The sequence below is a fragment of the Thrips palmi genome, unplaced genomic scaffold (assembly GCF_012932325.1).
Source record: "Thrips palmi isolate BJ-2018 unplaced genomic scaffold, TpBJ-2018v1 HiC_scaffold_8, whole genome shotgun sequence".
NCBI lineage: Eukaryota > Metazoa > Arthropoda > Insecta > Thysanoptera > Thripidae > Thrips > Thrips palmi.
In genome coordinates, this window is record NW_023144635.1 from 2,399,915 (window position 1) to 2,420,178 (window position 20,264).

Here is a 20,264-nt window from a genome sequence, read left to right on the forward strand (position 1 = left end):
CGCCGCAGCGCCGGTCGTGCTGCTTTGGCCGCCGCAGGGCTGGCCGGCAGGGCCGGCAGGCTGGCCAACGGCGTGCAGGGCTTACCACACTGGCCGCGCCACGCCACGCCACGCCACGCCACGCCACGCCGTACAGCGCAATGTAGCGCACCGCCTCTATCCGCGCGGCGGCGGGCGCCGGGCCCATGGCCGGGCCCTCCGCGTGTAAGACCTAATGTAGTCTCCTTGTGTGTCCATGGAACTTTAATGTCTGCCGCATGGCCGTGCGGGGCGGGGCCGAGCGGGGCGGGGCGTGGCAAGGAGGCCCGTGGCCAGAGAGCGGCCCCGCCACCGCGGCTCACGCGACTCCCCTGTAATCTTCGGCGCCCTGTCCGGACTGTCCGCGACTCGCCCGCAAGGCCTCCGCCTCCGCCTCCACGGCGTGGCGCACGGCCCGCACGGCCCGCACGGCGCACCCCCAGCACGGCCAGCGGCCAGCCCGACCAGGAGGGAAGAATAGCATTTGGCCGCAAGCACGCGAAGGCAGAGGCAGGCAAAGGCCGCCGCTGCGCAGGTGGACGGCACGGCGGCACATGTGTCGGTGCTGCGGCAGGGGCAGGGGGAGGGGGAGGGGCAGGGGAGGGGGCAATCAGCGGACAAAGGGGTGCCTATCACTCGCCCCTGGTCTTGGTGGGAGTGGACGGCGGGGCGGACTGAGTGCCAGGACCATATGTTGTAAGGGTTGTGAGGCCGTTGCTGCAAAGTAATATCACTGGTGGCGCCTCGGTGGCAGGCCTTTGTTTCTCCAGTCCAGGGGGCTGGCCACGCGATACCCAGACACCGCGACAATTTTGGTTGGGGTGAATTTTCTGCAACTACCCGCCTTTCAGCTTCAGCCAGCGCCCCGCCCCGCCCCACCCCGCCCCGCCGCATCAAGTTGTTCCCACGGAGGTGCCCGCTGGTCCCCGCTGGTCCCCGCGTATGGCCGTAGAGTGCTTGCGTATGCCCCAGGGGCCTTGCCCGCCTTGGCCGCGGCGTGGCGGCGTGGCGGCCTGGCTGGCCGGGCTGTCCGGGCTGCCCTGGAGGGTGGTGCGGGCGACGCCTTGCGCCTACGTGCTGGGGACTCGGGGCCTGTCCCCGCCGTGCCCCCGCCGCCGTGCCCCAACGGGCTGCCCGCGTGGGGCGTCGGAACGCAGAGGGCTCCGGGCAGACCACACCGACACGCCCAGCGCGCTGCCCTGCCCCGCTCCGCCCCGCTCCGCCTCCCAGGCAGGCAACAGGCGCCGCAGGCACATACGTGTGAGGTCATAACATTTGGTCAGCCCTGCGTGGAATTTTGTTTATGAGTCGCAAACCTCCCCGGAGACGGGGCGAGTCGTGGCGCGGTGTGCAGCCATAAGTCGAATGACGGCTGTCCCGGTCCTGACGCCGAGACCGAGGACCCCGGACCCCGGACCCCAGGACCCGACGCCATCTCCAATAAGTGATCATGTCTTTTTGTGGGCATTGCGCACGTTTCCTCACGAAACTGTCGCTACGGTCGAGCCATGCTGCGGCGCTGCGGCCCTACGGATTGGCCCTACGGATCGGCCCTACGGCGTGGATTGGCCGCCCCTCCGGCCGCTAGTCCGCACAGGCCTGGCACAGGCCACCACCGCGCGCCGCTCCCTCAAACATTCATCAGCCTAATTCGGTAATACTGGACCTTGGCTCTCGCGTTCATTACCGGCTGGAGGGCGGGCCCGTCTTATCCACAACGCTGCCACGCTGTCCCACCTCGGTCCCACCTCCCACCTGTCGGCTTGGCCCAGCTTGGCCCAGCTTGGGCCCAACTCGCCTATCCCTCCTGCTCGTGGTGCTCTACCGCGTCCTGCTCGTGGTGCTCTACCGCGTCCTGCTCGCGGTGCTCTACCGCGTCCTGCTCGTGGTGCTCTACCGCGGCCTGCTCGTGGTGCTCTACCGCGTCCTGCTCGCGGTGCTCTACCGCGTCCTGCTCGTGGTGCTCTACCGCGTCCTGCTCGTGGTGCTCTACCGCGTCCTGCTCGCGGTGCGCTACGCCCGGCTAGGCCTGTCCCAGACTCACCCTCGGGCTGCACGTCATCCACTACCGGGCACGCCTGGCACGCCTGCCGGTCCCGCAGCCTTTTGTTGCTGGCCCCTGGACTGTGACGTCCGCACCGTCCCCGTCCACGGACGTCCACGCCCCCGATGCCCTTCCCCCTTCGGCCACCTGCACCGCAGCACCGCAGCCACGTCAATCGGAAAGGAAAGACCGAGTCTCATTGCCTGGCGTCGCCTGGCCGGCCGGGCCGCGGGACAGGCGTGGATACAGGGGGGGTTGGGGGGGGGGGGGGAGATGCCCCCCTCGTAGCCCCTAGATAGCCGCCTGAAAGGTAGGCAAAAGGTGCTGCTTTGCCCCTGTAAGTAGGCAAAAAGTGCGACTTTGCCCCCCCCCCCGTACGCCGCCTCTGGATCCGCCACTGCCGCGGGATGTCCCGCGCAGGAATTTACCGGTGCGTCAGTTTGATGCGGCGATGCGACTCATTTCATTCTTTTCCCTTTCTGGCCCTGTAGGGCTATAACCACGTAGCAGCGGAAATGTATGCGGCGCTGGCGGAAATCCTTGTGGCATCGTGCAGGAACTGGGGACGCGATGGGACTCCCCTTTCGGTCCCCGCCCCGCCAGCCCCGCCAGCCCCGCCAGCCCCGCCCCATTCCTGGAGCACGGCGGCGCCTCGGCCCTCCCTGCCTGCTCCCTGCCCAGGCCGCCCCCGGCCGCCCTGTGCTTCCCTCGGAGCTGGCTCGGGACTCGGGGCAGCCATATTCTTGCCAGAAACGCACATAACGGCTTTTATTTTCTCCTCGCCAACTGCGTTTTCGCTGCTGCTCGTATTCCCCGCCCCTTCGCTCCCTTCGGCCGTCGTTTCTTTCCGTCTCTCCGCCCCCTGTCTCTGTCTTTCCCGGCTGTCCCTCGCACTGCCCTGTCCGGGGCTGTCGAATGGCCGCCAGTTGACTTCCCCCTCCCCATCGGGAAAATGACACCATAACAAGAAACAGCGACTCCGCTCTTCCTAAACGCCCCTGTATAATATACCAGCCCGGCAACTTTGACAAAACTTTGAAACCATCTAAGAGCTCCGTGGAGCAGAGTCGGCTAGCCGAAAATTGCTACCTTGGCCTCGCCGCGTCGCCGCGCCTCGACTCGAGGCTGCTCAAGTTGGCCGGCCAAATATTCCGCGGGCTGCCGTGCCGTGCCCGGCCGTCCCGCGGCGTGCCGTCAAGAGGGCCGCGAGTTGGCAGGCAGTTCGCAGGCGATATTTCCGCTATTATCGCCAAGAGGGTTGGCAGAGTGAGGCATGGCCGGCCAGGCGTGTGTCGCGCAGCAGGCTCATGCCGACCGAACAGTGCTTCCGTCGCTCTGTCTCTCTCGCTCCCAGGGCGTTCCGTAAGGGTGCAAGAGAGACAGAGCAGCGGAGCTCGGTTCGAAGTGAGACTGCTGGCTAGCGTGCGACGGGGGGACGGAGCAGCCCGTCGCGTCGCGTGACGAGTCTAGAGCCCCGCGCATCCTGGACGCTATCAATTATCGACGACTAATCGAATTATTGATGTGATATAAGTTTACTCTCTCCGACTTGTTACAGTATATTAGTGTGCCGTGCGATGATGCTACCGCCTACTGCGTTGTGCACGGAGGCACGGACTGGAATGGCCACTACACTGGTTCGGATCGCGTGTCATCGTCATGCCTGTGGCGGTGTTAGAAGAGATGAGGGTCGCTTTTGACGAAGAGCTGGGTCTCCTCAAAATTGGGCGCTATTGACCCAGCATTTCTTTAAGAGGTCTTGTGGAAACTTCTGAAGTCCCCCCCCCCCCTCCCCCTTTTCTGATGCTCCTAAGGGAAGGCCACCCGCGAAACTTCGGTGTCCGGATGTGCGACGAGGACGAAACGCTAAAAACTGACTTGACAGCTACCAGGAAATCGTAAGGGGTTGAGTGCAATAACAAAATGTTTGAAAATAAAGTTTAATTTATTTTAAAAATTAACAGCAGCTGTTCAGGATATCATTCCAGCTCATCAAATAAAGGCATTACCAACAATCTTAGAAATTAAGTTAAAACATATCTAATTCACCTAACAAATTGCGATATTTTAAAACATTCATGCGATGCAGAACACAAAAAGATAATGTTTGATCAACTTCAATTGAACAATGCTCATAAAGCAGAAAAGGAAACAAAACAAAGAAAAAAAACATTCAAGTGAGCAACAAATATACATCAACAGTTGTTAACAGTTTTAACTTAATAAAATCATAAGGCATCTTGCCAATAAGGAATGGTATTCTTAAAAAAAAAAAACATCACGAAAGGGAACTAGGATATTTCATTAACAGTTATTGAAATAGGCCCCACCATCAGTTCATCCTTGTCCTGATGCAGAGTCACTTGTTTCTTCATGTGCAAATCTGCAAATAAAATAGTATGTTACAACCCAAGCATCAAATGCTAAAAACAGCAACATGATATAAGTTCTGTTCTTACCAAGTAAAGCACCGAAAAAGCCTGCTGCTCGACGCCTTCTTGTTGATGGAGGACACAAAACAGCGATGGGAATTGTGCTTTCACTTCTTTCACGAGCCAATTCACAGGCACTGTCCAAAACATTTTGAAGAACATTAGGCCTGAAATAAAAAACAGAAAATTGATAGAGACTTATATTACAGAGTGACGATGAAATTGGAATTATGAGCTATTTTACCCTAGACTTGACGATGAAGAATCACCAACAGAATCTTTATCCACATCAACACCGGATTCTTGTCTACGGTGTTTTGGTTCAGTTTGTCTTCCTCCATCTGCATCCTCAACACCTTCAATTGGGATTTCATCTGGAAAGGCTTTAGTACCCTCTTCAGAGTTGCAGACAGTGACAGTTTCTTGACCCTGCAAAATCTCGCTTAAATTTGCAGTGCCAACATGGCCTGGAATATCCTGTGCTCTGGAGTCTGCCATCTCCACTGAATTCATAGTCAAGCCAGTGGTGGTGGGGTCTAGTACATCTTGTTCTCTCGCATCTGCTAAATTTGAGGGGTCATGAAAAAGTTCTGCGACTTCAGCTCTCGTACCAGTTTCTTCGTCGTGAAATCCTTCAACAAACTTTGAAGATTCTGATGCAGCAACTTCTTTGTTGGCTGACACTTCCACAACAGTTTCTGTGACACTTTGTCGCTTAGGTGAAGGTAGTATGAGATGATCTAGAGATTGAGACTTTTCTCTTCTGCGTTTCAATGATCCAGGCCTTCCTTCTTCTTGCCCAAACGGGCTAATAGCAATGAATGGTTCATTCAAAGAATCAAATCTTCCACCTAGAGGTGTTGAAGTTTTGTGAAGGACAGTCTCAGACATTTTCTCTGGAGATGAAATGAATGCATCTATGGTTTCAATTATTTCCCCTGGAGGTGCTGAAGTTTTGTCAAGGACAGTCTCAGACATCTTCTCTGGAGATGAAATTAATGCATCTATGGTTTCAACTATTTCCCCTGGGGGTGCTGAAGTTTTGTCAAGGACAGTCTTAGATGTTCTCTCTGGTGACATAGTTAATGCATCTAGGGTTTCAGTCTGATTTCTACTCTCCAGTACAGATGGGGGAATCTAGAGGAACAAAAGAACAAAACCAGGTAACTAATGATTGAGGAACATCAAATTATAAATAGGAGACTTACTGTGACAGGAGAGGAAGCATGAGGAGTAGCATGGAAAGATTCCTGTACAGAACACAAAAAACTAAAATGATTACACGTAATATTGATAAGGTGTGTACTGTAAATTAAAAAAACGCATAAAAACACATCACAACAGAAATAATGCTTAAGACAGGAAATAATCTCACTCTTCGGCCACGTTGATTTAAGGTTCTGTCTAAATCAAAATTATCATCATCTCGAGGGTCTGGACGAGTGACTAAATGACGTGAAAACAACGATGCAAGGGGTCTACTTTGTCCCAGTCCAAGTCTACCAGGTAATCTCAATTGATCAAGATTTAGCCACTTTACTTTAAAAAGCATCGCCATGCAGTCTTCATAAGAATCCTGCAATGTTAAAGAGATGCCTCAATGCACAAGAATATGTACAGAACATATATGTCTTCTAAACAGTTAAATATGAATGAGTTAGATTACCTCCTTTCTCAGTGTATCCCCTGCCATATTTTCAATACGTCTCCGTATTATTGAAGAAGGGATCTCAATTGTCTCGTCAATGGTAAGGTATGTTGGCCTCTTGCGTTTTCTTCCAGTTGCTGGTACATCAAGTAACTCAGACAGCTGTATAGAGTAAAATAAAATTAATCAATGCAGATCTTAGTTGACTACATTTTAATTTTTCACCTAAATTTTTTTTTATGAATAAGCATACTTACCTCCATGTCACTGTCTCCTTGAATCTGGGTGGGCTGGATAGGAATATCATCATTGGGACGGGCTTCAGGAAGTGTACCTGCATTATCGTCTTGATCTGGCAAAGGCAGAATATTTGGAGCAATTTCCTCAATATGGTCTTCATAAATTCTGTGTGCATTGGTAGATTGTTCTGGCTCTGGAGCAATCTCATCTGAATGGGGTTCTGAAATTCTCCCTGTGATGGCATCATGTTCTAGCTCTGGCAGCGTGGGTTGCAGTTCTAGCTCAGAAGACATTACTGAAGCAATCCCACTCAAACGTCCCTTTGACATTCTCCAAGGTAAGCCCTTTGGTTCAAATTCAAGAGAACCACTTGGAGCAGAGTCCTTCACCGCAGGGTCTACACCAGAGGCATGTATCGAAGAGGAGGTTCTGGCGTTGCCAATTTGGAGGTCCTCAACAGGCTTAGGAAGCTCAATGCCCTTTGGTTCTGGCTCAAAAGAACCAGTTGGAGCAGAGTCCTCTACAGCATGGTCTAGACCAGAGACATGTGTCGGAGAGGAGGTTCTGATGTTGTCAATTTGGAGGTCCTCAACCGGCTTAGGAAGCTCAACACCCTTTGGTTCTGGCTCAAGAGAACCAGTCGGAGCAGAGTCACTTACAGCGAGATCTACACCAGAGGCATTTATCTGAGAGGAGGTCCTGATGTTGCCAATAGAGGGGTCCACAACAGGCTCAGAGAGCTCAATGCCTGCTGATTGTTGGTCAAAATTTGCTCCAATTGTATCATGTTGGGAAAGTGCATCACTATTAACCAGGCGAGTTTCTGGAACAGGCTTATCCCTGCAAAGAAAATGAAACATTAAGATTTGCTGGAATTCAAAATAGAAAATAAGATCAATTTACCCGTTCAAGAAGTCAATGAAGCCTCGGCCCCCATCTCCCTCATCACCAAAATGCTGAGAAATGGATATTAATGAGTTAGAGTTTGTAACATTTTTGACACAGCTTCAAACATAAAATTCTATTAGAAGAATATTTACAGTGTCTTCATCAGCTGCGCTAAATTGAATCTCCTCCATTGTGATGGAATTTTCTGGAACTGAGTGGGTAAATTCTAATGGTTCCTGCTCTCCGTCATCAACCACAATGATTTCTAGACAACAAAAAAGAAAGACTTGTTTCATTAATAAACCAGTTACAGAAAATACTTGAAAGAAAATATGAGTAGTACTCACCAAGAATATTTCCAGCAGAGAGTGTTTCTAGAAAAGGGAATAGAACATATTATCATTGAACCACACCTTGAATATATACAAAATAAAAAAAACGCTCACCCAACATATTCCTAAAATCATCATGAGTATCACACAGCTGTCTTCCTGCCAACTGAAATGGGTTATTGTTCTCATTGATACCTCCTTTCTTGCCAGACTTACTGAAAGAGACATGTTTAATTTTAACATTGAAAAGAAAAAAAAAACAATTACAAGAAATACTTCAAACACCAGAGGCATAGAGTACTTACTTGGGAAATTGTAACACCATTTGGGACTTCTCTGAGCTAAATCTCATCTTTTTCAAATTCTTTGAAATTCTACCTAAATCATCTGAAACAGATTAAAATGATCACCACTGTCAGGGTGAGGTTTCCACTGCAAATATCGTTTGATTTGAAGTATCGTACTCACTGATGAGGATGGTTGCTTTCCTATTTAGTGCAACACAGCACCCAAACATAAGCTGGGCGGATAGATACAAACTGAAACATCCGTTATGCATGGCGAGTTTTCTGGGAATGGTGGATGTGACTATGACCCTCCTTAAAACGTCCTCTCTGCCGGTGGAAGAAAACCAATACTTAGACAAGATGAAAAAGGTCAGCTGTGAAGAGGTGAGGCACTTGGACGGGATTTACTCACATCACATGATAGACGTCGAGCTTTGCGACCTTTCGTGTTGTAAGGTACTTATTCAATCTTTCTCCTTTCTGAGTAGCAGCTATCCACACCACAAAGAAAGGATGGCCTCTCTTGAGGAGGAGTTCGGGGCAGAAGAACATGTTGCCTTCACGCACACACTCTGAGGTAAACCTTGCTCAGAAACAAACATCAGTCTCCAAATCACACAGCGTCAACTAAAAAACTGAAACACAGATTTTACTTACTGAATTGAACAGGAGACAGAGCGTAAAGCACTCAGACAACGTGCAACAAGCAACCAAGACACCCAGGCTAGACGTGACCGTTACCGCCAACCACTCGGTTCAACAAGTTCCGTTTGGCTCTCGCTGTGCGCTTGCGCAGCGCACAAAACCGACTTCCGGCGAAGGAATTTCAAAATTTGAGTCTTGGGAAAACCACATCCGTAATCATGCGTTAGATGCACAAAAAAGAATACTTGGGATAGAACTCCTCCTCAAAATGGAAAGTTATTTAGCCAATTAAATGGTAGGAAATAAAATCAAAATGAAATAAAACGAGCGAGTCAAAGACAGCGGCAGGCTTTGGGATTGAGGCTCACCCGAGCCGGCACTAGACCGGTTGCCAACATAATTGGTTGTCTATGCCAACATTTCCGTGCCAAACTGACTAAAACCAAAAGTTAAATTATCGAGAAAAAAGGTAGAGATATAAGCCTCAAACAAATTTAAAACAGTTTAAATCCCGAAAACGTCAAAACACGAGGATTAGGCTTCCGCCGTTCCTGGACAAAATTCCGACCAATTCCCACTCCAGCCACTCCAGCACGGGCGCCTTGGAATTCCACGCGGGGGCGAGGCGAGCACACGCAAGCCAAGGCCGAGTTTAAAATGAGTTTGAAGGACATTCTCAAGGTTTAAGAAATACACAAAGCAATTATTAATTTTCTATATAACATTTAATGAAAATATTTCTTACTTGCAGACCGCTGGTAACCATAATAAAGTCATATTTCAACCATGAAACAAAACAAAGAGGCGGATGCACATATTTTAACACTTTCAGAGGCAAGAAGACACACATTGGGGTCTACTGAATCCCACCTCCCGTGTGTTGTGGGAAAATTTGTAGATACATAAAATGGGGAATAAAGCAAAAAATAACAGACAAAAGCAGCAGTTGAGCTTGCAATTGCTCAGTCTGATGAAAACTGTGGCTAAATGCAATGCCAAGTCTCCATGTAAAATGGTTCCACTGAGCTATCAGTTCCAAGAAAAGAAAACGCTGGTTTTTGAACTGCTTCTACTTCACATTTACTGAGTAGACATTACCTTGAAACATCAAAACATACAATGATAAAAATTTACTTTAAAGGGAGTGCTAAGCTCTTTGCAAATATGCTGAAATGTAACATAATAGTCAAGATTACCACCACTCAAAACTGTTAGCTCAGTGTCCATTTCAAGATCCTAGACTACAGGAAAAAAACATGGTAGTAGTAACAATAAAGATAAAAATAGTTGTGATAATGATAATAATAAAAATAGTGATAATAATAATAATAATAATAATAATAATAATGACACTGATGATAATAATCATAGCAATAATAATGAAGACTGTAATCAAAATCTCACAAACAACAATTACAGGTCAATAAATTCAACTGTGATCAAATAAGTGCTGAGAAAAAGGGACGTGTGGATGCAGTCAGCTAGAGAATCCAGGCTCATTGACTCACCCACACTGAGAATCACAGAAAAGACTAAAGGCAAAACTCACTGCAAACAACTACATGTTAGACAACATAAGCCTACACATCCTACTTCACTCTGTAAAAAATAAATTAATATACTGTGTAAATAAACATTGTAAAACAAATTTATTGTAAAACTTTATCAATACGAAACAAATGAGGAACAGAAGGGACTGGTAGTAAACTTTGTTATATAATATTTGTTCAACTTCTCACAGAATAAAACGATAGGTACACTGAAGATTAGTGGATAAATCAGCACAATGAGAGAGCGAGAGCTAAGACTAAGAACTGAATTCTACTCATGATTTAAGTTAAAAGTCGACTTAACAATGGACCCCTCAAAAGCATTTGGTATAAACTGTGCTCTATTACTTTATTTGTTGCACCATGAAGCTTCTGCCTAGCCATGGTGTAATGTGCACAGATTAATTCATTATACTGGCATCCCATCACAGTTTCAGCAAAGGACACTCATGGTGCACGAAAAAGATGCTTGGAGCTCAGCTTACCAAAGTTGTTAGAGGGTTCACCTGCATTTTTCTGTCAAAGTTTGCTATCTGCAGTCCAATACAACCATGATATAAAGAAGAATTGTGAAGAGAAGGAAACTGTATGAAAGCCAAACAAATTTGGGGACAAAAACAAATACTGCTGATAAGTGATTGCTAGATAAAATTCAGTCCTGGTACATCCATGTCTCAAGCAATGCAAGAAATATATCTGCTGGTCTTGGTAAAATAAGCAGACTTAGCATTCTTACACACATACTTCTTAATGCAAATGCAAATTTAAAGAATACCAACAAAAACAAAACCAAATCTAAAAAAGATAGTTTAAGGCACAATTCTAATACATCTTCACAGAGAAAGATGTAACAGACATACTGTAGCTATGGAAAATAAATGGAGCCCGGGATTCCAATGCTATTCATCGATGCATTTCTTTTCAACGAAAAAGATAAATGAACATTCTTCTGATACAGAAAGGAGTAAACACTTAGGAATTTCCCAGGAATTATAAAAAAATAAAATATTGATTTAGCTCCACATTTTTGTTAAGAAGCTTTACTACCTATAGTTTCTACACTTTGAGACTTAGCATCAGTCAAGGGATGTGTTAATTGATGGCCTTTTGCTGTTACATGTTTTAAAATGAAATTGATATGAGAAATAGGTTTACAATCCATCCAGAAACAGACCCAAACTACATTTTCAGTCAATATCTAGGTACATGTGGCACTATAGTCATTCATATTTCAAAGAATCCAGTCCAGCAGAATTGTGGTAAAAGAAAAGCTGTAGTTTAACTCTTTAGTGGATGAAGTGAAACAACTTAAGATGTTTAACACATGAGGTGCAACACAAACTATATATGGAAACCAGTAAAACAGTTGCATTCAAGGTCAAGCATTAACAACTTACACCATGAAAGAAAATAATGAAATTTTGAGTGAATCACTTTTACAAATGTGGAACGCTTTGCGCAACAGACACTACCCAAGCATGCCACGAGGCAAAAAATGCAATACAAAAAGATGTCAGAAGAACCCACAGATACAATTTAAATCATTTCAAAAATAAAATTGCGCCCCTGAGTTAATTTGAGTTTCTAGATGTCCGAAAAAAGGGTAACTCTCATGTCCAGCTGGAGTAAAGAATTGGATTTCAAATTTGGCAACGGAGATTGAATATTTTCATGACATTCATAGAATGAATCAAACTTCTATAGGCAGGAAATCGCAATATCCATCAAAATTCCACATGAACCACAATTATAAAGATAAGACCTCAACCAGACCTTCAATCAAAATCGAAATAAAGACTGACTGAAAATGATCTCAATTGTTCCCCATCAAATTGAATTTCAACTGTGTGAAAACACTGACATTTCTCATGAAATTGTTGAATATACATTATGTTTCATATCAAAATCAGTCATGTCACAAATCACAAATCTCAACAAATCAAGAAAGCAGAGAGAACATATGCAAACCAAATATTGCATAACCACAGTCATTGAAAAAATGCAATCAAAAGTTAATAAATACTAAGAAAGAAACACAGTGAAAACTATCTGGATTTTGACAATGATTTTGATCACTAATAATGAATGAAAGTGTTACAGAATTATCTCTGCTTTCTGTAACTGTAAACCAAGAGGAAATTAGGTTTGTGACTTAAAGCACACAGCTTGATTGCATGATTTATCTAATTTAGTGTAGTCGACAGATCATACTCATATTCACAATCACTTTTACAAACACACAATCTGCCATAAACAAGCAATTACACAAAGGTTTCTAAACCCATTGGGTTGATAACTATAACCTTGACGGTACTCACTGCCAATTCTGGCAAGGCAGATAAACACAAGATGTGCCTAACTGCAGTTTCAGTCTGACAATAATTGGAGCATTCAACATATCCAGTGCAGCTCCTCTTTGCACAAGAGTAGAGCAGGATTTACACTTACGTGAAAAAAGTATAAGATATACACAAGCACATGTTGCAAAGTGAACATAGACAGAATAAGACTATACCTAGATATTAATTTGCTGTCTTTTGAGACATAGAAGATGCACTCAAATTATGCACTTCTCTCTTCATAACAGAACTCATCGGGACAACAACTAGAGAAGCTGACATCTGACGTTAATACATGATTTTGCAGGAAATTTACAAGGCGAGTTGTTTTCTTTTTTACTAAGAAGTCATGAGTATTTAAGATTAAGGTGAACTGAATTTGTCCTCCACCTAATGACACAACTACACCAAAGAACACTCTGCCCCATAACCACCACCAAAAACGGAAGCAAAGAGCACCTCACAAAATTCCTACAAAAGCTTTCAGCATCTGATCTTCATTGTGTTTTTTGTAAGCTTAGCTATTTAAAACACTTCTGTCCACTACACATGTGTGGCACTATCTAGTCTAAAAAAACAAGGAAGAAGGTTAAAGAGTATTAATCAATTCTGGCATGATTGTGAGAAAATATTTTTTTGTTTAAAATAAATATTTCATGTAAAGTAGCATACGAAAATACCATGCATCATGTCATACCAATCATGAATTACGGTAATCTGTACGAGTATAGTGAGATAAACAGCAATATAAATTTCGAACAGAGAAAGTATCTAACACCAAAGAACAAGCAAACCCCCAGGTGTTTAATTAGTAGAAAAATGTTCTTATACAGATGATGTTTTTGCAAACACTAACAAATAAGTCGTCAAGTCATGCACCAGCCTTGCAGTTTTTCTTGGACAGAAATAAGGCAAAATACAATTCATTTCATAAGTACTTGGGACACCCCTTCGAGAGAAACTTCAGGGTTCAAATCTAAACTACCCAGGCAACATATTCTGAAATTTTTGATTCAGCCCAGAATGCTTCAAGAACTGGATAACAGTTCACACAAATAAACGAGCTCATTGAGCTTGCTGGAAGCTCAAAGGACAAGGTCAATGATTTTGTCAACACGGTACAAGTTTGCTGCTATATCTAGACAAGTATTCCAATAAAATAGACCTATATAACAAGGTGTATATAAACATGTTTAAGACGTTCAATTGAATCATTCATTTCACACATGTGCATGTGTAATGCGTATTAATATATACATATACTTTCAATAAACATATGCATTTCCTAACCATCATAATAAATACATATCAACATTCATAATTTTTAATGACATAAAAATAATTTGACTGCTTGTTGAACAGTTTAGTTAAAACCATTGTTTTAAAATGGCTACAATGCCAAAGGGACAGAAGAAGTTGCTTACAGCATCTCATTATCACAGGTTGCACTATCCATAACTGCTCAACTGGGAGCAAATCACACCCAACAGAACGGGCTTTTCTTACCCATCTGGATCGCAATATTCCTCAATGTACAAGGAATAATAAATTATTACCCTCCTTATCATTCAATCACAAGTTCCCTAATTCTACATCAAAACACAGGTGGTGTAGAAGGAACAGATATTGGGAAAACAATGTCAAAATTCTATGTACACTTCAACAAGTGGAGATATGGCTAAATGCTATGAACATTTGGCTGCATCACATAATAAAAGATCACATTTAAAGAAATTGCTATATGTTTACTCTATCACCCTCAAATAACTGAGAGTTTAAAACTAAAAACAAGACACACTTGTAGACCTTGATACTGAAAAAGCGAATGAAACAAAGCCCCAGCTATAGCAGCCAAAGTCAATGAATGGCCCATAAGGTTATAGTCAGCCAATAAAACAAATGAATCCAAACCCACAATATATAAATATGTGTAGTGCCAGGGGATAAAACTCAACCATAACACATGATTGCTTCCAACACAAATGAAGCGTGAAGATAAGAAGGCATAGCTGAGATTACTAAAAGTATCAACCAAACATTGAATTTAAAAAATATTGTTAAAAATACATGAAGGGCTTTAAGGCCGTTTTCTTAGAAAACAAATAACACAAAACATTTGGTTACATCATCTTACTAATTCACTGATGCCTTCACTAGCATGATATCTGTGATGGTATCATGATAATATTATGAAGAGTGTTAAGTTGCTACAGATCACTAAATGATTTGGACAACAAAACTGGCCGAGGATGGGATAGAAGATTGCACCCTAACGGCACCATAGCAAATTACTACAAAATAGGTGAGAAAACTTTTCTTCTCTCATAACACCATCTCCTTTTTCCTTTGCTTTTCATTGTTTTGTAGTACCTTCTTCATTGCACCACCTCTTCTCTTGTTCTTCAAGATCTAGTTCGAGACGAAGAGCTTGTTCCATCATATCATTGGCAATTACAGCATCATAGGTGTCCTCCTAATACAAGAAACAGAAACGGGGGAATACTCAGAGTTTTTAAAACTGCAATTATCTACAGGAATTTTTCACCAGGTCAAAGGGTACTCTAATTTGAAAGAAGTTTCTTACCCCTTGAACATGAATATTTCCAGATGGTCGCATATTCCAATTGTAATTTGAACCATCTTTCCAAGAACTTATCTCTGCAGAATTTACTGGTTGACTCTGGAAGAGACCACAATATTAAAATTTACTCCAGGGGCAGTGCATAATTATTTGATTTTCAATAAACTCACCAATCTGATTTGTTCTCGAATGCCATGTTCTATGGCAAATAATTCAGAAGTGAGCTTCTCACTTTCCTGATAAAGAAAGATAATTGATACATTAGTTTCCAGACAAAAAAGGGTAAAGAAGAGAAAGTAAGCTTGCTGTATGTTAGAAATTCCACACCTGCATACAATGAGTCTCTGGATCTAGCTTCATGTTATGAATACCCATATGCAAGTGCATAAGCTGTGATTCTAATTGTTGCCTAAGAGACAAAAGGGTAAGAAAAGTTAAAACACGGGCGCATTACACGATTTAAAGAGACTTCAACAGCAGAGATTCTAACAGCAAATTACTCACTTATCTTCAGGCATTATGAACTGAGTTGAATCAAGAATACTGTGACCTATTGTAATGAAACTGTCACCACCTTGAGTACTTTGGGCTGTCAATATATGAGAATTAGATGGATAGCCTGTTAAAGTATTAAAAGTGATAAGATAAGAATATTCTTTAATGATTAGCACAGATGAAAAACCACAAACCTTGAACATTGTGTAACAACATGGATGCCATAGGACTAGACGATGGAACTGATTGCCGGCTCCCAGGGACTGACAGAGGAGACTCCATGAATGGGTTGCCAGGTTGAATCAAGGTTTTTGTCATACGAGAAATTGGCCCAAACTTGCTCATAGCTGGGCCTTCATGGGGGACAAAATCATCATCGGACAATAGGGAGTTTGGTCTGCAAAAGAAAATAAATTTTATAGATGTAACAAAATTAGAATATTTCCATTTCACGTAATTCTTACCTGTTAATCATTGATTGGGGATTGAGATGAGCAGTTACGTGGCCATCCACAACATCACCAGCACCCCAACAAGGTGGTGGACCACACAATTGGCCATCGACATTCAACATGTGAGAAATCTACAAATAAAAAATGTGTTTGAAAAAATTAAAATATGTTGCAGAAGTTTGAACAGAGATCAGTACACAACTCACCCTTACTTGACTTGAAATAGCATTGGCTAACTGTTTTCCAACAACTTTTTCAAGTTGTGAAACAATTTTGTTTTTGCGTTGCTGGAGCATGAGGAGCTCTCTTGATGACAAAGCTTTTCCTGGGTTTGTTTGGATTATTCTCGGATGTAAATGCTTCTGGTGCAATGCCTCAAGCTTTGATGCATTGCGAGCGTTTTCACATGGCAGAGGAGAAGAAGGTGAAGAATAGTCCACATTCTGAGTCTGCATGGTTTTGTAATGCTGGCCAGAATGTACTCCAAGCATGGATGCATGAGGTGAAGGGCTGCGACATCAACATTTTGATCAAATATTAACATTCAAGATAATTAAATTATTTTATTAAAATTTTCTTTAAATAACCTTTAGATAAGCTTATGCACATGCCCATACCTGTAAGTATCTGGAGAAAAAATAGGAGTCTGTGCAAAAATAGCCTGCTGCATTGGACGAATGGGTTGAAATGATGTAACTTGCACTGGTGGCCCCTGCTGCTGAAGTGGTGATGTCTGAGTTGGGGAAAGTAGTTGAGGAGATGATGCCATACCTCCACTTGAAAATGATGTGTACTCCATATCGGATCTTGCGGACGACACACTCACGACTGGTCTAAAGCTAACTGTTTGTGGGCCTGATGACAAGAATACTACGGATTCAAAACAACAATTATTAGTATCAAAATGAATGGTAAGCATAAATTGATAAGCCACAGAGGTCGCATGCAAGTTAAAATTACTTTTTCTCATTGATCCAGACTCCAATGGTGGACTACCATAAACATTCTCTTCTCCTGAGGCGACACCATCTCCATCTTCTCTTTCTTCCTTTAAGTCACTTGACGTCTTCATTGCCCTTCCAGCATTCTTCCGATTCTTTGCCCGATATCTGTAATACAAAGTGGTAACTGAAGTCTATTCCTTTCCCTAAATTAACGCTTTGTAAGTCTTTAAAAGCATCCACTTACTTGTCAAGCTCTTCTTCGGAATGAGCAAAAGTACAGTTTGCCCCTCTCGGGCAAGAGCTGCGTAGAGTCAAGTCCCTACACATACTGATTTTGTACTTAGTACCATGTTGCCCACTTTGATCTGTTAATTTGCGAGAACCATGTAATTGGATGAACTCCACTAAACCTCTGACCACAGCTCGTACTCCATCTAGAGCATGCCACAGCTCGGTCCAGGCAGGAGCCTCACATTCTGGAATGGATGGAAAATTGATTAAATACTCTGTTCACATACCAAATTTGTACCAAATATATTAAATACCACCTACCTGGGCTAGGGTCTATTTCAGCAAGTAGCTCTAGGTGAGGTCTCAGAACTGACAGTTTTCCTGGATCTCCAGTTCTTTGAAGTGCAATTATTAGCTCATGAACTGACTGTGAAAAAGACTGTGGACTTTGAAGTTTATCTATAATACTCTGCATCTGTGATTTGTGAACTGTATCACCATATAATAGAGCGCTCCACTGATCAGGAGCAATGCGCAAACCTGCCTCAGTAGCAATCTGAACAATTTGAGCATCATGTTCTCGTCTGAGGGCTTCATAAGTTCGGAAGTCCTCCTTCAATTGCATTAAGGATGAATCTCCTTCCCGTTTTGAGACCTTAAAACACAACAATAATAATAATAATTAGATATTGGATAATAATAAAAAATAACATTTAAGGAAAGGTAGAGATTATTTTAAAACCTTAAAACAAGAAGCACGATATAAGAGTTGAACAACATGGCCAATGCTCGTTTTGGAGGCTTGAGGAAAGTGCTGTTCTAGCCTCTGCACTACAAACATTACTAAGACTTTTCTTGACAAGGCAGAACCATCTTCCAAAGCAAGGAGAACAAGCTTCAGGACTTCTTCTTGCATAGCTGTAAAAGAAGAAGGACACCATGTGCATATTTGTTTGACTGGCCTCAATCTTAAATGATAAGGGTAACAGGTAATTAATGATAAAAATTTGATTTTTAAGAAGAAGTTTCAAACCTGGTCCAAGAAATTGACATCCTCGAGCCCTTACAGCAGCCCACAAGTTTGCCGAAAGCTGCTGGGGATTCTGGTGCTGAAGAATCAGCTCCATGACAGTCCTCTCTCCTAACGACCGGGTTGCTCTCAATGCTCTTGCTCTCCCCTCAGCCTCCATTAATTGGCAATTGATCAAAGTCACCAGTTTCCGCTGCATTGGACGAGAAAGGAAACTTGTGCCATTGCCTCCATTTCCTACAACATAAAGCCCGTATATCCAGTCGTAAGAAACAAAATAAAGATTGCAGCCACATGTGATAGTCAGAATGGATTTTTAAAAAAAGATAGATTGTACCAATAATAAACTAACCCATGGAAAATGGTTTGAGGTACAAGGCAAGTTCTTCGATGCATTTTTTTGATTGAAGGTAGAACCTGCAATCTTCAGGATGTAGATTATTGGGAACAAAGTCTTGCTGCTCCTCACTTGCATCTGCTGTTCCATTTAAAAGAACGAGTTGCAATAAGGCATAATTTACAGGAAGTTCGTCCAGGTCTGTATTGATGATAGCCTTCAAAAGCAAAAAGATTCATGTCATTCTTAATGTACAATTAAAGGCAACAGGTGAATTAAAATGGGCAGCTGAGCTGAATCTTCTGTTAAGGAAGGGACTGTAACTAGAAGAGAAATTTACCTGGTCAAAAGGACACTGTTTACAGTGCAGATTGTTGAGACATGTCCGACAAACAGTGTGGCCGCAACCCAAGCTTATGGGACTGCGGAGAGCAGGTGCAAACTCATTTGTGCACACTGGACATGACAGGAACTCAGTCCACTGTGGAGCCTGGATCGGCATTCTGAAAGTAAACACGCATTTAATAAAAACTAAACTAAACATATCACAAATATTTTATTTAAAGTTCAGGATAATATATGGTAAAAATTTGTTGCAGATACGTTTGGAACAAACTCCGATAGTAGGTCTTCAAAACAGTTAACCTTCCAATAAAATGAAAAAGAACTGCATGACATTTAATATCAGGTAGAGTATTTTCAGAGATTAAAATAAAAATCAATGTCCATTAACAACTCTAGTGCAATGAGATGCTGAAAATACTTGCACATTAGAATTATTTTATTGTTCAATGCACGATGATGATTCAGCTGCTAAGATAGCTAATTTAAATATGAACATCTAGGTACAACGATGCGCAAATATCACTGTTTGTTTTCACTAACTGCCGCTTGTAAAAAAAAATAGGGGACAAAAGTTGATGACGTTCTTACGTAAATTTGTTGTGATTGACTTCATTCACTAATACTATGGCCTAGATCATTGACGTTCCGTACATAAGTTGTGAAACACAAATGTTGGGTATTCACAGCGGAATTTTTGTAGAAATTATCACCGACAACCTCAATAGAGCCTTGCAAGTTGCGAAACGCATTGCAAAAACAATTTAGACCAATTACCTTAGATTTAGTTACTCCATCGCACATCCAGATGACTTTTAGGCGGCCATGACACTTCATTGTTGACACATCGCCACCGATCTTCACCACAAGCAACAGATGAAGTCGCCAGTTTGGTAAACCCGCAAAACGTTCAGCATGAGGGTAAAAAATAAATAAGGAGAAAATTCTGCACCTAAACTATTCAATACATTTCCAGATTAAATAGTAAATTATTTAACTGTAAGCTCATACTCGCGGACTATTTCTCATCCGGCCGGGAACATTCTGGCACCATGGCACGGCGCGCGAACATACAAAATCCAGTCAGATAAACCTGAAGTGGAAAGGTGCTCTAAGGTAATCTAAGTTCACCTAAGGGGGGATTGCCGTGCTTTTTCTTACATGACGTTATTATTCAACTAAGATACAAACGTGATTCTTTTTCACCCTTCCCGGATGTTCTTTTTCCACGATCCTTAATTAAGGTGCCCGTATCGCTGCCCGTCCTGGGACTTCCCCGCAAGCGCGAATGTGCCTTTCGTGTGCAATGTGCATAAAACGCACAAAGAAGATAACACACATCATAAACCTCCATTAGCCTACTGACGAAATGAAACAGTGCGATGAGTAGTGTCATAGATTAAGAACGCCCATGGTCCATGTGTGTCAT

The 20,264-nt window shown here is 43.3% G+C and overlaps 2 protein-coding genes across 4 annotated transcripts; both read right to left on the reverse strand.

Moving 5' to 3' along the window:
• Window positions 1–3,988: 3,988 nt before the first annotated feature.
• On the reverse strand, window positions 3,989–9,462 carry LOC117653156. Of its 2 annotated transcripts, XM_034398601.1 has the most exons (15): window positions 8,547–9,462; window positions 8,302–8,472; window positions 8,071–8,216; window positions 7,908–7,989; window positions 7,717–7,817; window positions 7,618–7,644; window positions 7,423–7,535; window positions 7,286–7,338; window positions 6,400–7,222; window positions 6,161–6,304; window positions 5,870–6,070; window positions 5,703–5,744; window positions 4,739–5,631; window positions 4,522–4,661; window positions 3,989–4,445 (listed from the first exon to the last, which is right to left on the reverse strand). In XM_034398601.1, the coding sequence occupies exons 2-15, from the start codon at window positions 8,439–8,441 to the stop codon at window positions 4,354–4,356; spliced, it is 2,997 nt and encodes a 998-aa protein (XP_034254492.1). In that variant the 5' UTR covers window positions 8,442–8,472; window positions 8,547–9,462; the 3' UTR covers window positions 3,989–4,353. The 2 variants fall into 2 exon arrangements, with proteins under 2 accessions (XP_034254492.1, XP_034254493.1); XM_034398602.1 differs by having other exon boundaries at window positions 8,302–9,462.
• Window positions 9,463–13,048: 3,586 nt separating this feature from the next.
• LOC117653157 (roquin-1-like) lies at window positions 13,049–19,811 on the reverse strand. 2 transcript variants are annotated; one of them, XM_034398605.1, is made up of 17 exons: window positions 19,613–19,811; window positions 18,834–18,996; window positions 18,509–18,710; window positions 18,160–18,393; window positions 17,869–18,044; window positions 17,448–17,781; window positions 17,140–17,371; window positions 16,912–17,060; window positions 16,569–16,821; window positions 16,164–16,461; window positions 15,964–16,082; window positions 15,694–15,896; window positions 15,509–15,623; window positions 15,332–15,413; window positions 15,175–15,240; window positions 15,008–15,103; window positions 13,049–14,896 (listed from the first exon to the last, which is right to left on the reverse strand). In XM_034398605.1, the coding sequence occupies exons 2-17, from the start codon at window positions 18,993–18,995 to the stop codon at window positions 14,777–14,779; spliced, it is 2,841 nt and encodes a 946-aa protein (XP_034254496.1). In that variant the 5' UTR covers window position 18,996; window positions 19,613–19,811; the 3' UTR covers window positions 13,049–14,776. The 2 variants fall into 2 exon arrangements, with proteins under 2 accessions (XP_034254496.1, XP_034254495.1); XM_034398604.1 differs by having other exon boundaries at window positions 16,158–16,461; window positions 19,613–19,785.
• Window positions 19,812–20,264: the final 453 nt, after the last annotated feature.

Bases quoted from the DNA above. Each gene is read 5' to 3' on its own strand.
- LOC117653156 (XM_034398601.1), bottom strand. From the start codon at position 8,441: ATGTTCTTCTGCCCCGAACTCCTCCTCAAGAGAGGCCATCCTTTCTTT. The intron at 7,990-8,070 runs GTGAGTACGATA...AATCTGTTTCAG, and splicing joins GAAAGCAACCATCCTCATCA to ATGATTTAGGTAGAATTTCA. The intron at 4,446-4,521 runs GTAAGAACAGAA...TTTTATTTGCAG, and splicing joins CTTTTTCGGTGCTTTACTTG to ATTTGCACATGAAGAAACAA.
- LOC117653157 (XM_034398604.1), bottom strand. From the start codon at position 18,995: ATGCCGATCCAGGCTCCACAGTGGACTGAGTTCCTGTCATGTCCAGTG. The intron at 18,394-18,508 runs GTTAGTTTATTA...TTTATGTTGTAG, and splicing joins CCTCAAACCATTTTCCATGG to GAAATGGAGGCAATGGCACA. The intron at 17,372-17,447 runs GTAGGTGGTATT...CATCCATTCCAG, and splicing joins TGAAATAGACCCTAGCCCAG to AATGTGAGGCTCCTGCCTGG.